Genomic DNA, 20,000 nt, shown 5'->3' with positions numbered 1-20,000 from the left:
CTGCCGTGGCTAATTGGGCCTTAATCGCTTCCTAATTGTTGCTTTGTTTTTGTACCGCTCGCTGATCCTAAGCGGGAGGAAGTGGGACACCCTGCTCTCCTCTTTCAGAAAAGCGCTGAATAAACGTTCAGACACCGGCAGAATGAATTCAGAGATTAACATGGCATTATTGTATTATATTGTGGGAATTTGATTATGATAAATAAACTGATTCAACGTAGAACTTGTAACATGTAGATTTGAATAAACTTCCTGAATGAAGTAAATGCATTCGTAGACAATGGATTGCTGGCAGGATGTGAAATTTCTTTTAGATTCAGGATTGTAATGAATTTCATTGTGTTAATAATGTGCTGTGATTATCACTCTTAACAAGGTTCTTTAAGGGTGCTTTCGTCAAGGAAGTCACTCTTTATAGAACCAGTAAGACTCAAATAACCATCTAAATGCACCAAAAAGGGTTCCACTATCCTTCCCAGTCAGAGAACTCCTATTCAGTACTGCACAGACCCCATTTTACTGAGAGTGTAGCTGAAAAGTCTGGATATCTGCCCAGATTTCTAACTCTCAAAACTTAAAAATAAAAAAATAAAATCTAAAAAAAACATTACATATTACGATTCAAGTTACATATTAGTTTTAGAATTTAAGGGTTTCACAATTGACATTAATTTACATACATTACCATAAGCTTTGAGTTTAAGGAGGGAAAACGTTTAATTTACATTACATTACAAAAGTTTAATTTACACTATTTTGAGTCCAGTATTAAAGGAAAGAGTTTGGGCACATTCATCTGTGAGTCAGGACCTCCTAAGAAGAGAGCGAGAGAGTGAGCGAGAGATAGAGTTGGGGGGAGGTCTAGAGGAGTTTTTCTGAAAGTAGCATCAGTGAGTGGGTCACTCAGTTTTTTCTGGAGGCTCTCTCAACTGCTGGAACTTTCCATCTGGATATTCAACGCTTCTTACTCAATTTTGAAGTTGGTTGTTTTCTCTTTAATATGTAAGAATTCTCAGGACTACAGTTGGACTGTTTTTTTTAGGGGTAAGCAATAAGGAACATAATCACCTTTAAAAGTTTTACTAACATGAGACTTATTTTTCTCATTTAATTTCAGATCGTGAAATGTAGTGCCTCAGGGCTCAATGCTGAGCCCATTCTGTTTTTGATAATCATGTGCAATAGTGCTATAATTGCAGGCTTAATGTTGTTAGTTCTCAGTCTGTTCGACAGCAATTTGCAGAAATCTTTGTCACTCGTAGTGAGAATGCACTGACAGGATTTTGGCAGAAGATTTTAAACATTAAATTTGCGCTCTCAGTGTTAATGTAAACAGTTTAAATTGGTGCTCAGTCTAGCCGAAGGTGGCTCAGGACCAGCAGACCTTATATGGCTGAAGAGATTGTTGTGTTCCATCTTTTTCTTCCTTTTCATTGTGATTTAATTTTCCTCATCTGTCTTTATTTCCCTCCTTTTCAGACTGCTAATGTTATTACAAAGAGGCAAAAGGAAGCACGCTCATTTATTTCAAAGACATCCCGAAAAGACATTAATCTCAGTGTTCCTCATTTCTGTATCTTTCTCCTCCAGAATTTTCGGACGGCGTCTCCTCCCATCCTCCAGGCATGACCGAGCATGCACCGTCATCCCTGGCAACCGTCAGCACCTCCATTCTCACCAGCACTGTGGCATCTTCCTCCTCCTCCTCCTCCTCCTCATCTTCTGGCTCTGCCATCCCTCAGCCCAACTCGAGCAGCAAACCCTGGAGGAGCAAATCAACGAGCACCAAGCACACATCTACCTCCACCGTTCTTTTGGCTAAGCAGGAAGCTCCGGCTAAGCAGCCAGCACCCGCAGAACCCCCTCCGAAAGCCCTGCCACAGAGGTCCATGCTGGAGAAGCTGAAGCTCTTCAACAGTAAAGGAGGCTCCAAGTCCTCAGCGCAGCCAGAGGCCACTGTGGTGCCTCCAGCTGTGGGGAAAGACCCAGCTGTGGTGCTGGAGAGAGTAGAGGCCGGTGCCAACACCGAGCCTCTGGAGGAGGCTGAGGGCAATGCGAGGCCTGCTAACGGATTGACTAGCAGCAGCCCAAAAATCGCCCTGAAGGGCATCGCGCAGCGGACTTTTAGCAGAGCGCTAACGGCTAAGAAAGCCTCGACGAAAAATGTGGAGAAGGAGAAAGAGAAGGAGAGAGCAAAGGAGAAGGAGAAAGAGAAGGAGCGTGGAAAAGAGGGGTCCAAGCACCAAGTGACCTCTGAGAAGGTGGAGTTTAAAGAGGAGGAAATGACCGGAGCATCAGAAGTGACAGAGGCGGAGCCTAAAAGAACCTCTAAAATTGCTAGCTTTATTCCTAAAGGGGGCAAAGTCAACGCCAAGAAGGATAACTCCGCCCCCGCCCACAGCGGCATCCCTAAACCTGGTGGTAAAAGTTCCACGGGTGGAAAAGGCTCAGGAGCGGCCCTCGGCGGCAAAGACAACGAGAGGCCGCGTAGCATGCGGCTAGGTGGAGGGGTCGGTCTCCATAGAGACAGCCGCCACTCCTCCTCCTCCTCCAGCCTCGCTTCCACCGAGGGTAAAACCCACCAGACCAACAGCGCCGCCCAGGTGGGTAATGGAGGTACTACACAGTCCACAGCCAGCAACACAGTCAGTGTGCAGCTGCCTCAGCCTCAGCAACAGTACAGCCACCCAAACACAGCCACGGTGGCGCCGTTCATGTACAGGTAAGGACAGACATAGCATGCGCACATTTAATAGTCAGCGCAGTATTTTAATTGTATACAGGATTTTAAAATTATGCTTATTTTCATTGAAAACAAATAAAAAACACAAATTGTTGTATTTACAGGAATCTATTCAATGTTTTGAATTTTTTCCCATACAGAAAATGTCAGGTTAGTTAATTCAATTACATTTTAATATTAAATATTACATCTTAAAGTTATTTACTGCTACTAAAAAATTCTAGGAACTAGTTTTATACTTGGACACCCTTAAAGATGCTTGAACTTAAATAAACATTATAATAATAACACTTTTTCATGTTTTTCAAGTCATCTGACATGATAAATTGAAGCCTAACCAGGACTCATAATTGTTATTTCTTCAGTATTTTTAAAAGGACTTCTGCCCGTGGCATTTTATCATGAAGTTTGTTTGAGACTCTCTTCAAATAACCAGCACATTCTTTCTTGAAAGCATGTCAGAATAAAAGTCCTGTGTTGTTGGTCATTTCGGATGAAACTGGAGGAAATCAGAATTTGAAAGGAAAAACAAGTTTTTAGTGTTGCCCTGTTTTGCAAAATTTTATGGTTTTAAAGATTTCCAACATACACCATTTACATTTATGGCATTTGGCTGACGCTCTTATCCAGAACAACTTACAATTTGATCATTTTAGACAGGGAGGCCAAGGTGGTGTTGGGAGTCTAGCCCAGGGACTCTTATTGGTGTAGTGTAGGGTGTTTACCCAGGTGGGGGATTGAACCCCAGTCTACAGCGTAGAAGGCAGAGGTGTTAACCACTACACTAACCAATCCGCTACACTGTTAGAAATAAAGGTACCATGCAGGTACATGATTCGTTCATCAAGGTACAAACAATATAAATGTTCCCTCAAAGTTGCAACAGTAGTTTTAAGGTCCAACTGTGTACCTTAAATAAGTTTTTCCTAGTGGAAAAGTGGATATTTGTATCTTTTTATAAACTAATGTTTTAAAACAGAGCAATAAAATAAAGAGCCTGGAGGCGAGGCGGGGGGTGGAGTCAGCACGGTTTATAAAATATAATTTCAATGGATTCTGGTTCAGTTACACTCACCAGCCACTTTATTAGGTACCCCTTGCTAGTAAAAGGTTGGACCCCCTTTCGCCTTCAGAACTGTCTTAATTCTTCATGGCACACTTTAAACAAGGTGTTGGAAACGTTCCTCAGAGATTCTGGTTGGTTATTTGAGTTCCTGCTGTCTTTCTATTATCTGGAACCAGTCTGCCCATTCTCCTCTGACCTCTCACATCAACAAGGCATTTTCGTCCACACAACTGACCGCTCACTGGATATTTCCTCTTTTTTGGACCGTTCTCTGTAAACCCTAGATATGGTTGAGCGTGAAAATCCCAGCAGATCAGCAGTTTCTGAAATACTCAGACCAGCCCGTCTGGCACCAACAACCACGCCACGTTCAAAGCCCCTTAAATCCCCTTTCTTCCCCGTTCTGATGCTCGGTCTGCACTTCAGCAGGTCGTCTTGACCACCTCTACATGCCTAAATGCAGTGAGTTGTGGCCGTGTGATTGGCTGATCAGCTATTTGTGTTAACAACTGTATGTTCCCTGACTAAAGGTACTGAGATGTGGTGCCACCACAGTGACAGTGTTGTACCGTTTTTTCTGAGAGTGTAAACAGGTGTTTTTTTTAGCATCGGTTAGCTACAAAAACCCTGTTCTGCGGTGTGGCGTGTTTGGCATGCTGACTAAACTCTCAAACACCACAGAACAGGTTAAGTTTCTGTTTTCTGTCGACGGTTCTGAATCTGTGATGGGTGGCGCTGTTTCGTTGTCTGTTCGCTGAGCTAATGTTAAGGTGGCATATCTCGCCACAGATCCGAACAGCACAGAACTGGTTTATTTTATCCTTTCTGTCCTCCGTTTACTCTCCCAGATTTTCAGTCATTTAAACCTGGGTCAGTACTTTAGTCAGCTAGAACCAAACATGTTCTATGGTGGGCAGAGCTGGTGGCATGCTACCTAGTCCTAGTCAGCAGCTGTTTAATGTTGACAAACAATTTTTCGGTAGATGTTTTGACATTTATTGAGTGACGGCTTAAAAACTGTATACTGTGTTCACTTATTTGGTAACCGTGTAATGAAAGCTACTTTTTTGAAAAGTAACGCTAGACGAGATGGCAAAAGGCATTACAAGTGATTTTTATCACCAGCAGCTCAGCTTTCCTTTTTTTATTTTTATTTTTTTTACACAAATAACATTATATATCGTAAACCCCAATGCACAGTGGTGCGGTGGGTAGCGCTGTCGCCTCACAGCAAAAAGGGCCTGGGTTCGAGTCCCCGGCCGGGCGACCGGGGTCCTTTCTATGTGGAGTTTGCATGTTGTCTGCGTGGGTTTCCTCTGGGTTCTCCAGTTTCCTCCCACAGTCCAAAGACATGCAGTCAGGCCGATTGGACTTGGTACATTGCCCCTAAGTGTGGATGTGTCTGTCTGTCTGTCCTGCGATGGACTGGCGACCTGTCCAGGGTGTATCCTGCCTTTTGCCCAATGACCTCTGGGATAGGCTCCAGCACCCCCTTGCGACACTGAGGGAGAAGCGACTATATATAAATATATATGGGTCATTCCACTAGAATGGTTCAAATTGGACTTTGACATTTTCAAATTTTTTGCTTAAATGTATCATTGATCTGTAAACCTCACAGTCAAACATGTGACGGGGTCGAGTGTGACGGGGTTGTGATTTTTGCACAAAATGACCGCTGCTCTACATACTGTATACCAGAGAGAGAGCACATGGCATGCATGAGATTCAGAATTAACATATAGTTTTGAAATAAAAAAAAACTTTTTTTATAAGTAATAGTTTTCTATCTTTTTTTCATGTGACAGTGTTGAGTCACTGAGTTTGGCGACCACAATATCACAAGATAAATGACCAAAATTAAATAAAAGAAGGAAGCCACTTGCCTGTCTTTGCTGTCCTGTTGTCCAAAAGACTTGAGTGATGTCACTTCTTGATGTATATGGATCATACCATTGTTTTTGTGGGGGAGATTCATTTGTGTTACGGGGTTGAGGGGTTACTTAGGTACAGAACTAAATAATGTGATTTTAATAAATAATAATCAATTAATTTTGAAAAATAATATCACAAACAATTAAACACAGACAGTTGTTTAGGTTGACATCAAAATATATGGACTTTTTTATAGTTGTATTTGGTATATTCTAAGTATACTTTCGTTGAAGGCCATGAGGGACATGACAAAATAGGTGGTGTCAGCAAAAATAAATAAATAAACAAAGTTCTCATAAAAAGATCAAATAAAAAAAAAATACACTGTATTAAAGGAGATATTTCAATGTATGTGTAAAGCTGTTAAAATATAGATTTTTGTGACCCAGTAGATAAAATACACCTAAAGAGGAGATGAGGACTCAAAATGTGCCATTTCCATGGAATGACCCATATATATATATATATATTTTTTTTTTTTTTTTTACAGCTTGGTCCAAAGTTGGTCAGTTTAGTTTTTTGGGGATCATGATCCCCCCCACCCCCCAAAAATCTTTGTCCCACTGTTTTAAAGGGTTAATTCTGCACTATCCGTTGTAGTCATATATGTGCACATGTGCGTGTGATGCTCCCCATCACGCTCAGCTGTGAAGCGTTTGCCTGGTATTTCCTCCGGAACGTTCCTCTGCCTCCTGCTTATTTTTGTTAATCGTATTCCTCAGCCGGTGCCCTGTGACCTTCGACCCTGCTGTCACTATGAGTACTCTTTTGGATGTTGTCTGGTTCCAGAGTCCCTTTATCTACCGCCTTTTACCCACATTGCAGCACGGCTGCCAGACGTCCTCAGCTTTAGATCTGTCCCTGCAGCGGAGTGGAGGTGCCTGTCCAGAGTTTACAGTCTGAAACATGAGCACAGAGACTCTTCTGCCCTAAAACAATCCAATTCCCTCATTTCTCTCCTCCGCAAATCCTTTAAGATCACAGCGCAGCATCATGGAACAGGGCATTGCTAATCTTGATGGAATGAATTGTAGCTAAATTGTGAAGTTCATTTTTACACATTTAATGAAATAAAGCTTTCACCGTAATGTATCACCCTTGGCATCATTTGGCATCGACTCTTCAGAAACTCAGTTTTCCAGCTGGAAGATATGAGGTTAAAAAGGTCTAGGCTGCCAACGTTAGCTGAGAAAACATGCCATTAGCATTTCTCTGTTTATCAAAAGACTGACGCTCTGTGTACATTTCAAGTCAAGTGGTCTACTGTGGCTTTCTGAGGTCTCGATGTGGCTTTGAAGGCTTCAAACGTGATTTAGAAGTGGGTAGCACTGGACACAGTGAAAATGGGGAGAAGTAAAAAAAAAAAAATATGAAAAAAACAACTCAGCTAAAAAGCCAGCATGAGACCAGCATGTTAATTTTGGATGTTGGTATGCTGGTCAGCCAGCATGTCTTTGCTGGGTGACCAGCTAAACCAGCACCAGACCAACACGAGACCAGTATGCAGTTCTTGCTGGTCGGTTCTGTTTGGATTCAATGGGCAAAAAATACAACCCAGATCGGCACTGAGCGGAACGAGGATGAAGGAGCTTGAAAAGATCTTCAAATTCAATGATTTGCCTCTCCAGACAAAGATCTGAACTGAACTGTCCAGGCTGTGTTCTTCAGTGTGTCTTTATGGATGTGAACGCTGGACAATAAACAAACGAGACAAAAAAATGATGCCTTTGAACTTTGGTGTTGGCAAAGACTTTTGAGAGAATAAAAATAAATAAATAATTATAGACTTTCGACCAAATCACACTAAAGCCCGGGTAACTGGTACTTTGGAAAAGCCCATTATGCTTGGAGCTACGAATTCAGCTTCAAGTTCTGGTGAAACTGATTGAACTGCATTTATAACAGTTGAAGGTAGAAGAGGATGAGTAAGCAGCTTCTCGTTGCTGCTGCGTTTTACATTGTAAGAGTGATGAGAGATGCTAACATAACTCATAACATAACATAGCTTTAGTACTTTCACTGTCTGATAACATTTATACATAATAATACATTTGATCTGCCATAATTGTGCCAGCATGGTTAAAGGATGGAGTTATTAAGTGACAGAGTTGTTCAGTAATCTAGAATTATCTAGAAACATGGACCAAAGTACATTAGTGCAGCTAAAAACAATAGCAGCATCATCTTGAAGCCTGAATTTAGTCTGTGTATATTCACTCACCGGCCACTTTATTAGATAGCTAGTAAAAGGCTGGACCCCCTTTTCCCTTCAGAACTGTCTTAATTCTTCATGGCAGACTTTCAACAAGGTGCTGGAAACGTTCCTCAGAGATTCTGGTTGGTTATTTGAGTTCCTGTTGCCTTTCTATCATCTGGAACCAGTCTGCCCATTCTCCTCTGACCTCTCACATCAACAAGGCATTTTCGTCCACACAACTGACCGCTCACTGGATATTTCCTCTTTTTCGGACCGTTCTCTGTAAACCCTAGAGATGGTTGTGTGTGAAAATCCCAGCAGATCAGCAGTTTCTGAAATACTCAGACCAGCCCGTCTGGCACCAACAACCACGCCACGTTCAAAGCCCCTTAAATCCCCTTTCTTCCCCGTTCTGATGCTTGGCCTGCACTTCAGCAGGTCGTCTTGACCACCTCTACACGCCTAAATGCAGTGAGCTGCGGCCGTGTGATTGGCTGATTAGATATTTGTGTTAAAAAGCAACTGAACCTAATAAAGTGGCCAGTGTGTTTAGGTAACATACAGTCTCAGAAAAGCTCTGTTAGAGATACTGAACACCTCCATATGGTGTGAGGTGTGTGTGTGTGTTGAATTAGGAATGCTATTGCAGATCGGTGGCTTCTATTTCTTGTTAGCACCCTAGCCTAGCTTAGCGTAGCTCCAGTGCGGTGACCGAACACATCTTGACCGACTGACCACATCGGTCCCTTATTATCATTGGCTCTTGCTTGTGATGAGGATTTTTAGCGTTGGAGAAAAGAAAGCTGGCTTTGAAACACGTCAACATGCCCTTGTAGCTAATTAGCATTAGCATTTGTGTCGCAGGGCTCCATTAGCATTCGCTCTGCGTTAGCACATCTGACACCGTGGACTTCTTTGCTAGGTCCCAGATGGAAGGAGATGACAATATTACCACGGAAACAGGCTCCGGAGGACACACTGGAGACACCGGCAGCTTCAGCAAGACCAACCAGACGTCCATCGAAGACCTGTCAGGTGATTAAATCAGACTGAAGGATTGATTATTCATGTCTGAGGGATTGATGATGTCTGCCTGGTGGCTAGTGATGGAGATTACATCTAAGTCTGGTCAAATGGAGAGATGTTCCCCCTAAGGGTCATCCCGGTTTTTGTTGAGCAATATTTTGTTCAGTTTGCTGATGTTTAGACTGCCAGGCGAATATGGGATGAAATTTGGAGTTAAGTAGTAAAAAAAAGTCCCTCAGTTTGGAAAAGTTTAAGTTGTATTGTTTTATTATTTATTTATTTATTTATTTTTAATATAAAGACTTGTCCTGCTGCGTTCATTTTCAGGTAGTGTGTAACATACTGTTTATTCGTTTATTAGTAGTAGAGGCAGTCGTGGGCTGGAGGTCAGGGAACTGGCCCTGTGACCGGAAGGTCGCCGGTTCGATCCCCAGTGCCGACAGTCCTGAGGTCCTGAGACTGAGGTCCCCTTGAATAAGACACCTAACCCCCAGCTGCTCCAGGTGCCGTGGATAGGGCTGCCCACTGCTCTGGGCAAGTGTGCTCACTGCCCCCTAGTGTGTGTATTCACTAGTGTGTATGTGGGTGTTTCACTTCACGGAGAGGTGGAATTTCCCCATTTGTGGGATTAAAAAAAGTGTCACTCACTTAGTTGCAATGCTAGACATGGAGTAGAGCTGAATGACTGAGAGGAAAGATCTAATTAAGATTTTTCTGATGAAAAATTGCGATTATTTTGTGTAAATTAAAGTTCAGACGTGTTTTCCGGCTTCCTCTTTTCCGGCTTGGGGTTTAACCAGACAGCCAGGAGGTTGTGCACTTGGAGGTTTAGTTCAATCTGGGTGGTCTAACTCATCTACAGGCAGTTCACAAACTCTGTTATTTGGTTTAATTTCAACTATTTAAACTTAATACAAGGTTTTTGATGATGTACGCTATAAATAAAACTGCATTTCTATATAAGAATGATTCATCTCTCAGCCCTAATACAGTGTTTAATAAGGCTCATCTGCCCTACTCTGCTTCCAGGTGAAGACCCTGAGACCAGGAGGCTGAGAACGGTTAAAAACATTGCAGATCTCCGGCAGAATCTGGAAGAAACCATGTCCAGTTTGCGAGGGACTCAGATCACACACAGGTCCGAGCAGTATAACAATATTAAATGGTCTTCATTCTCTTTTAAATGTGTTTTTTTGAGGAAGATCCTAAGAAAAGGTCTACGTCAGATTCACGTCGTGTTCTTAAAGCGCAGAACTGTGTGTAGATTCTGTTCTGATCAAAGAACAAATCCCACATAAATAAACATTGGTGAATGTCAGAGTCTTCCTCAAAACTGCGACCTCATAAAGTGGGATTTAAGAAGAAATAGGAGGAAACCAATGAAACCTGAACGATTTTCATTGAAAACATTGAAATACTAAAATAGCTCTAAAAGATCAGTGCAGTGACCACAACAACTCAGCTTATTGACAAATAAACAAAATTAACAAGACACTTTAGTGTGAAAAGGTAAAATGCAAAAGGCAAAAGGGACCTTGTTGCCAGTCATTATTGTGACTACAGCGCTCCCATGTGGTCACATGGTGTCACTACAAATACAAAACCTTTCTGAAATGGTCAATCAGAATCACTTTGTATATATATATATATATATATATATATATATATATATATACTTTGTACATATAATAAATTACTCTCGCTGAGTCGCACATGTGTAACATTAACGCGCTGAACAGACCAAACAAGCACACAGACTTTCTCTAAAGGACAAATAAAATAAAAAGAATAAAGAATAAGGAATAATAATGAATTGTGTGTGGAAGCCTGGAAGGAGCTCAAGAGATGTGTGCAGGTCTGAGTAGACATAGAATAATATAATAACTGCTATACACAGAATATTTTAGAATGATATGAATGTTTAAAAAAATTAGGCCTTTATAATGTAGGCCGTTAAAATATAACCATTATAAATAAAAAAGCAAAAAATATTTACACTATAAGGATATTTTACACTTATTGCTCATACAGAACTGATTATATTGCACACAAGTATGGTGATGAGTTCAGTTTCGTTTCTGTAGGTACTGTATGTGAGGTCTAAGGGGTGGCGTGGGGTTTCGGGGAGGGGGGGGGGGGTTCAACTGGGAGCAGTGCTGGTTATACAGTCGCGCTTAACAAGTAAGAAATTTACTTTGACTTAAGAGTCATTTCCAGCACCCTGAGAGCACCAAGCTTACAGCTTTCACCACTGTTAATCACGGATTAATAACTGTTAATCAGTCCTTGGGATGCCTGTGCATGCAAACTTAAAAAAAAAAAAACTTCAAAGAGTTGATGAAGCCTAGAAGAACCTTTAGATGCCATTTGAATAAAAAAGGCAATAAAATGGCAAATAAAACGAGGGATTAAAATAAATGAAAATGGTGCTGAGATGAGGTGAAGTGAAAATAAGGGACCTTATCACATCCTGAGGTTCCGCTCCTCGGAAAGGCCGAGGAGTTACTGCAGTACAATCAGGGCGTTTAGCTTGAGTTTAAAGTGTGAGGTGTCCACTGTGATTGTCGAGCGCTGCAGCTCTGGGGAAAAGAGAAGAGGAACTGTTTCCCTGTGAGTGGCAGACTGTTTACCTTAAAAGGCCAAGTATTCTGTGTCCTGTTGGTTCTGAGTCAGTGTCTGTCCCGTTCACGGCTGGAATCCTGTCTGTGAGGACTGTCTTTTTTTTTTATTTCATGCTGGGGGGTCTTCACTGCTGACATCAGCAGTGCTCGAAAATCTCTTTGATCATCTCTGTCTCTCATTCCCTCACTTCTTTTCACAATTAAGACTCCTCTTTTTTCAGTGTGTAGTGTATCAGTAATCCACTTGACCTGGAATGCCTAATAATGCTGCTGAGAGGTGACCATTTTAGGGCAAAAGCAGAAGATATAAAGCTTTATAGAGTCACTTTTCTGAGTCTGTAAGAATTTTACTGATATAAACATTTAGCAACCACACATAAAAAGCCTCTATAATGTTCATATGATCCACACAGTCGCTCTGACAGACTGTAATACACTACAGGAAGCGTAGGGGGCGATACGGCTTCTACTGTTTCATTTAAAAAGCTCTATAATGTTCATATGATCCACACAGTCACTCTGACAGACTGTAATACACTACAGGAAGCGTAGGGGGCGATACGGCTTCTACTGTTTCATTTAAAAAGCTCTATAATGTTCATATGATCCACACAGTCACTCTGACAGACTGTAATACACTACAGGAAGCGTAGGGGGCGATACGGCTTCTACTGTTTCATTTAAAAAGCTCTATAATGTTCATATGATCCACACAGTCGCTCTGACAGACTGTAATACACTACAGGAAGCGTAGGGGGCGATACGGCTTCTACTGTTTCATTTAAAAAGCTCTATAATGTTCATATGATCCACACAGTCGCTCTGACAGACTGTAATACACTACAGGAAGCGTAGGGGGCGATACGGCTTCTACTGTTTCATTTAAAAAGCTCTATAATGTTCATACGATCCACACAGTCGCTCTGACAGACTGTAATACACTACAGGAAGCGTAGGGGGCGATACGGCTTCTACTGTTTCATTTAAAAAGCTCTGTAATGTTCATATGATCCACACAGTCGCTCTGACAGACTGTAACACACTACAGGAAGCGTAGGGGGCGATACGGCTTCTACTGTTTCATTTAAAAAGCTCTATAATGTTCATATGATCCACACAGTCGCTCTGACAGACTGTAATACACTACAGGAAGCGTAGGGGGCGATACGGCTTCTACTGTTTCATTTAAAAAGCTCTATAATGTTCATATGAGCCACACAGTCGCTCTGACAGACTGTAATACACTACAGGAAGCGTAGGGGGCGATACGGCTTCTACTGTTTCATTTAAAAAGCTCTATAATGTTCATATGATCCACACAGTCGCTCTGACACACTGTAATACACTACAGGAAGCGTAGGGGGCGATACGGCTTCTACTGTTTCATTTAAAAAGCTCTATAATGTTCATATGATCCACACAGTCGCTCTGACAGACTGTAATACACTACAGGAAGCGTAGGGGGCGATACGGCTTCTACTGTTTCATTTAAAAAGCTCTATAATGTTCATATGATCCATACAGTCGCTCTGACAGACTGTAATACACTACAGGAAGCGTAGGGGGCGATACGGCTTCTACTGTTTCATTTAAAAAGCTCTATAATGTTCATACGATCCACACAGTCGCTCTGACAGACTGTAATACACTACAGGAAGCGTAGGGGGCGATACGGCTTCTACTGTTTCCTTTAAAAAGCTCTATAATGTTCATATGATCCACACAGTCGCTCTGACAGACTGTAATACACTACAGGAAGCGTAGGGGGCGATACGGCTTCTACTGTTTCATTTAAAAAGCTCTATAATGTTCATATGAGCCACACAGTCGCTCTGACAGACTATAATACACTACAGGAAGCGTAGGGGGCGATACGGCTTCTACTGTTTCATTTAAAAAGCTCTATAATGTTCATATGATCCACACAGTCGCTCTGACAGACTGTAATACACTACAGGAAGCGTAGGGGGCGATACGGCTTCTACTGTTTCATTTAAAAAGCTCTATAATGTTCATATGATCCACACAGTCGCTCTGACAGACTGTAATACACTACAGGAAGCGTAGGGGGCGATACGGCTTCTACTGTTTCATTTAAAAAGCTCTATAATGTTCATATGATCCACACAGTCGCTCTGACAGACTATAATACACTACAGGAAGCGTAGGGGGCGATACGGCTTCTACTGTTTCATTTAAAAAGCTCTATAATGTTCATATGATCCACACAGTCGCTCTGACAGACTGTAATACACTACAGGAAGCGTAGGGGGCGATACAGCTTCTACTGTTTCATTTAAAAAGCTCTATAATGTTCATATGATCCACACAGTCGCTCTGACAGACTGTAATACACTACAGGAAGCATAGGGGGCGATACGGCTTCTACTGTTTCATTTAAAAAGCTCTATAATGTTCATATGATCCACACAGTCGCTCTGACAGACTGTAATACACTACAGGAAGCGTAGGGGGCGATACGGCTTCTACTGTTTCATTTAAAAAGCTCTATAATGTTCATATGATCCACACAGTCGCTCTGACAGACTGTAATACACTACAGGAAGCGTAGGGGGCGATACGGCTTCTACTGTTTCATTTAAAAAGCTCTATAATGTTCATATGATCCACACAGTCGCTCTGACACACTGTAATACACTACAGGAAGCGTAGGGGGCGATACGGCTTCTACTGTTTCATTTAAAAAGCTCTATAATGTTCATATGATCCACACAGTCGCTCTGACAGACTGTAATACACTACAGGAAGCGTAGGGGGCGATACGGCTTCTACTGTTTCATTTAAAAAGCTCTATAATGTTCATATGATCCATACAGTCGCTCTGACAGACTGTAATACACTACAGGAAGCGTAGGGGGCGATACGGCTTCTACTGTTTCATTTAAAAAGCTCTATAATGTTCATACGATCCACACAGTCGCTCTGACAGACTGTAATACACTACAGGAAGCGTAGGGGGCGATACGGCTTCTACTGTTTCCTTTAAAAAGCTCTATAATGTTCATATGATCCACACAGTCGCTCTGACAGACTGTAATACACTACAGGAAGCGTAGGGGGCGATACGGCTTCTACTGTTTCATTTAAAAAGCTCTATAATGTTCATATGAGCCACACAGTCGCTCTGACAGACTATAATACACTACAGGAAGCGTAGGGGGCGATACAGCTTCTACTGTTTCATTTAAAAAGCTCTATAATGTTCATATGATCCACACAGTCGCTCTGACAGACTGTAATACACTACAGGAAGCATAGGGGGCGATACGGCTTCTACTGTTTCATTTAAAAAGCTCTATAATGTTCATATGATCCACACAGTCGCTCTGACAGACTGTAATACACTACAGGAAGCGTAGGGGGCGATACGGCTTCTACTGTTTCATTTAAAAAGCTCTATAATGTTCATATGATCCACACAGTCGCTCTGACAGACTGTAATACACTACAGGAAGCGTAGGGGGCGATACGGCTTCTACTGTTTCATTTAAAAAGCTCTATAATGTTCATATGATCCACACAGTCGCTCTGACAGACTGTAATACACTACAGGAAGCGTAGGGGGCGATACGGCTTCTACTGTTTCATTTAAAAAGCTCTATAATGTTCATATGATCCACACAGTCGCTCTGACAGACTGTAATACACTACAGGAAGCGTAGGGGGCGATACGGCTTCTACTGTTTCATTTAAAAAGCTCTATAATGTTCATATGATCCACACAGTCGCTCTGACAGACTGTAATACACTACAGGAAGCGTAGGGGGCGATACGGCTTCTACTGTTTCATTTAAAAAGCTCTGTAATGTTCATATGATCCACACAGTCGCTCTGACAGACTGTAATACACTACAGGAAGCGTAGGGGGCGATACAGCTTCTACTGTTTCATTGAAAAAGGCTGCAAAATTTCTTAAAAGTGTTTAAGACAACTTTTTGTGACCTAGAGTTTTTTTTCTCTTTCTTCAGTGTTGGTTTGTTTTATGCAGTTAATAACATGAAAGATCAATTTTCCAAAAAAAAAAAATGCATCTGTTTGTCTGCTCTCCTCTTTTATCCAGCACTCTGGAAACAACCTTTGACAGTGGGGTCACAACAGAGCTAAGTGGCCGCAGCCTGCTGTCCCTGTCATCTCGTCCAGTTCCGCTGGCCTGGGCCAGCCGAGTCGGTCAGTCCAGTCCGAGGCTGCAGGCTGGCGATGCTCCCTCCCTGGGGAATGGTTACCCTGGTCGTGGGGGTGCAGGGCCGGCTCAGGGGCGGTACCTTTACCCCACCCCCTTGCGCAGACAGCTTGCGGCACGCGGCAGCGCCCTCTGTGGGCTGGATCTGGGAGAGCGGGGAGAGGAGCTGGAGCTGGATGTTAGCGGCTACGTTAGCGATGGAGACGTGCTGGCTAAGAACGCCCGCTCTGATGAGATTACCAGTGGGTGAGTAACATCGATTAATAACTGTATGACGTTCTGTTATCTATGCAAAACCATGTGGGAAATCATAAGAGCAGCCAAGAAACACCTTAGCAACCACATGGAATACCATAGTAATGGCACTGACCTAGCAACATCTTAGCAACCACCTGGGATAACATAACAATGTAACAGTGGGTCATACAGTGTCAGTAACCACATAATCAGGTCGTCTCCGCACCGTTGAAAGCTTAAATGGTTCTCTGCATGGTGAAATGGTTCTTCAGATTGATGGAGAATGTGTTGTATATGGTTCTATATAGAACCAACATTGTAGCAAAAAGTGTTCGTCTATTATAAAAGAGCCCTTGTTGATGGTAAATTACCTGCCCAGTCAAAACGGCACACTACTGTTTACAACATTAATACTTTGAAAGCTGCCTGCATAGAAACTTAATATCAAATGCATAAGAATGTGTATAAAGATATTTTATTAAATGATTAACATTGTAATGAAAAAAGGACTCTTAAACTAAAGTGATGGTCGATAGTTCTATTTATAAACCTGTAATGAAGTTATACGTCATTTTAATGCTTCATAACACTTATAAATGGAGCAAATTTCTGGCACTTCAGTTTATGTCAATACAATGCTATTTTCTTCTTAAAACATCTTATCATGTATCAGTGATTACTGGCATAAAGTATACACTCACCGGCCACTTTATTAGGTACATTATTAGGTAGGTGCTAGTAAAAGGTTGGACCCCCTTTTTCCTTCAGAACTGTCTTAATTCTTCATGTCATACTTTCAACAAGGTGTTGGAAACGTTCCTCAGAGATTCTGGTTGGTTATTTGAGTTCCTGCTGCCTTTCTATCATCTGGAACCAGTCTGCCCATTCTCCTCTGACCTCTCACATCAACAAGGCATTTCCGTCCACACAACTGACCGCTCACTGGATATTTCCTCTTTTTCGGACCGTTCTCTGTAAATCCTAGAGATGGTTGTGTGTGAAAATCCCAGCAGATCAGCAGTTTCTGAAATACTCAGACCAGCCCGTCTGGCACCAACAACCACGCCACGTTCAAAGCCCCTTAAATCCCCTTTCTTCCCCGTTCTGATGCTCGGTCTGCACTTCAGCAAGTCGTCTTGACCACCTCTACAGGCCTAAATGCAGTGAGCTGCAGCCGTGTGATTGGCTGATTAGCCATTTGTGTTAACAAGCAACTGTACCTAATAAAGTGGCAGGTGAGTGTATATGTACAAGTATTGCTTTAGAAGTTCTTTATTCAGTGCTTATGCATATGTTGTAGGCTTCAATGAAAATGCTGTAAGTGCTACCCAGTATTCATATCTGTGATCTTTCACACAAATCACATTGGTGAGGAAGCCACAAGAGGGCGCCAGCGTTTTGGTTTTAGTGCACCACCCTCAGCCACTTTTGCATGTCAGCAATTCACCACAGAGCTGCAGATTTTAGAAGCTGAATGGGTCGTTTAACTTTAAAGAGGAATTCAGGCAGAGCTACAACTTATAGACTGTGAGGGACCAACTGGGTGAACCAGTCTGCTACACCGCCACCCTGAGGCAGAGCAGTGCAGCAGCTTTAGTTAGTTAAGACCACCAGAGACAGAAGCTGATTGTGGGTGAAGCTGATAAACAGTGACCTTTCCCTCAATTCGTCGGTTTGTCCTTAACCGACAACATAAGATCATATGTTTCTTTCCAGGGACCCCCAGAAGTTTAATTTGGGACATTCTGGAGGTACAAGAGATGCACTCAGTGCCCTCAGCAGAGCCTGATAACCTGCAGGTTTCCTATAGAGCTCGTCTATTGACGTTTTTCATGTTAGAACAGGCCTCCTGCGTTCTTTAGCCACGGTGAAGAGTAACTGAAACCCCGGCTATTATTATAACTGCCATTTATTCACTTTCCCTCAGGATTCATCGGCAGTAAATGTGTGAATGGAGGTTGAATTACCAGCCTGGAGAGGAAAGTTCCTGCGTGTTCATAATGTTATGATGCTTGAATAGAACAAGAAAGCAGACACGGTCACTGAGAACCAACACAAAAGGACAGCTGTCTTCATTTGACCAGCTGCGTGTGTGTGCAGCGCTCTGTCGGGAGTGAGTGCGTCATGTATTCGCTTGTTTTATGTACTAAATGAACCGTACTAACTAAGGCCAGTCAAATTTGTGTTCACACCTGACGTTTTTGGTTTTATTAAAGGGTCTATACCGTAGAAATAGCTTCTGTTTTAATAAAAAATAAAAGGTTTGATGCAATATATAAACATTGTCAGTTCATGGAAATAAAGCTGCTTGTTTTTTTACGTGCTGCTTTTGTGATATCACAAGCACTGCATCTTGGGGCAGTCGTGGGCTGGAGGTTAGGGATCCAGCCCCGTGACCGGAATGTCGCCGGTTCGATCCCCAGAGCCGACAGCACATGACTAGGTGAGCAAGACACCTAACCCCCAACTGCTCCCCGGGCGCTGCGGATAGGGCTGCCCACCGCTCCGGGCAAGTGTGCTCACTGCCCCCTAGTGTGCTCACTAGTGTGTATGTGGTGTTTCACTTCATGGATGGGTTAAATGAGGAGGTGAAATTTCCCCGTTGTGGGACTAATAAGGGCCTCTTAATCTTAGTCTTAATCTAGAACCAACACATCTACATATACATCCTACTCAGCTCAAAGCAGCCTTGCCTATTCACACTAAGGCTATAACAGTGTTTCAAGTCCACAGTCCATCAGAACAGAGCTCATTTACATATGTAAGTCTTGAAGGCACAGTAAAAAAAAACTAGCCTCTTTAATTCTAAGGGATGGAGAGAGGTTGGAAAAATGAATTATGTCTATAAGTGTTATAAAATGCAAGACAAATGTAGGATATGGGCCCTTTAAGTGTGGCTGGCTGTTTACTGTAACTGCACAGAGACAAGCATCTGAATGGACGGCAGCCCATGATGACATTGTCTTGTTTTATTACTTTATTTTGACAATTTTTAAACATTTTTTTCCTGAGTTTGGCTTCTGAGAGCTTAAGTCTGCCTTTAAAGTCATTTTGACTGTGACCGAAAAGGTGATAAATGTTCGTGTGTGTAGTGTAGAGTGTGTGTTAGTTCAGCAGAGGCTAATAATTATTAAATTATTAATCGACCTCCAAGATTGTTAAATAATAAGTGATTATTAAAAATCATTGGACATCCCCTACCATCCCTTAAGGAACTCTACAGCAACCACTGTCTGAGAAGGTTAGACAGGATTAAAAAAGACAGCACACACCCAGGGGGTTTGAGCCGATGCCATCTGGCAAACATGTGACTGATCTGATTAATACAAACATGTGATTGGTGGGGTTATGGTGCAATGCCATACCGTGCAATTAACAGTTCATTTCAAAGGGCCAGTGCAATTTTGACGGGCAGTCGTCTTTTTTTGTTTACATTTTGCTGAGCGTAAATTTGTATAGTATTTGTTATTTTATCTTATTTTATTTTTTTCTCTGTCTACTTTTTTTTGTGCAATGACAAAGTTCATTCATTCATTAATGTTCAGTCTATTCAAATACAAGACAGATCTATTAAAAACACGCTGCCTCCACTAACCTCATCACACTGCCTCAGACAAGACGAGTTTGGGGTCCGAAGCTCTGCCTCTTTAGTTTTGACACTGGAGGCTAATGCAGCTAACAAGTAATAGAAGCTTATAGCCCACCAATTAGCACAGTGCTAACCGCATGTCTTAATCACTACGAGCTGTATTAATTAGTGTCTCTCAGGTGTTCATTATCTCTAATAGTCTGACTCTATGACTCACTGTTCACTATAAACAATGGAATAAAGCACGGGTGGTTGCTAAGGTGTTGCTATGTTATCGCAGGTGGTTGCCATGGTGTTGCTAGGTCTTGCTATGGCAACCCACGTGGTTGCTAAGGTGTTTCTAGCTGTTGCTATGTTATCCCAGGTGGTTGCTATGCATGCTTCA

The 20,000-nt window shown here is 42.2% G+C and overlaps 1 protein-coding gene across 9 annotated transcripts in view; it reads left to right on the top strand.

Annotated features, from left to right (window-relative positions):
- Positions 1-20,000, top strand: part of nav2a (neuron navigator 2a) — a 302,183-nt gene that overhangs the window by 210,710 nt on the left and 71,473 nt on the right. For all 9 annotated transcript variants that reach the window (XM_037545218.1, XM_037545219.1, XM_037545214.1 and 6 more), the window contains 4 exons: positions 1,591-2,722; positions 8,864-8,976; positions 9,997-10,105; positions 15,670-16,035. In XM_037545218.1, the coding sequence (XP_037401115.1) occupies positions 1,591-2,722; positions 8,864-8,976; positions 9,997-10,105; positions 15,670-16,035 (1,720 nt within the window). The remainder of the gene's footprint in view (positions 1-1,590; positions 2,723-8,863; positions 8,977-9,996; positions 10,106-15,669; positions 16,036-20,000) is intronic.

This window comes from Pygocentrus nattereri, chromosome 15, assembly GCF_015220715.1.
Source record: "Pygocentrus nattereri isolate fPygNat1 chromosome 15, fPygNat1.pri, whole genome shotgun sequence".
NCBI lineage: Eukaryota > Metazoa > Chordata > Actinopteri > Characiformes > Serrasalmidae > Pygocentrus > Pygocentrus nattereri.
The sequence above is the reverse complement of the archived record's forward strand: the minus strand, read 5'-3'. Positions and strand labels throughout refer to the sequence as shown.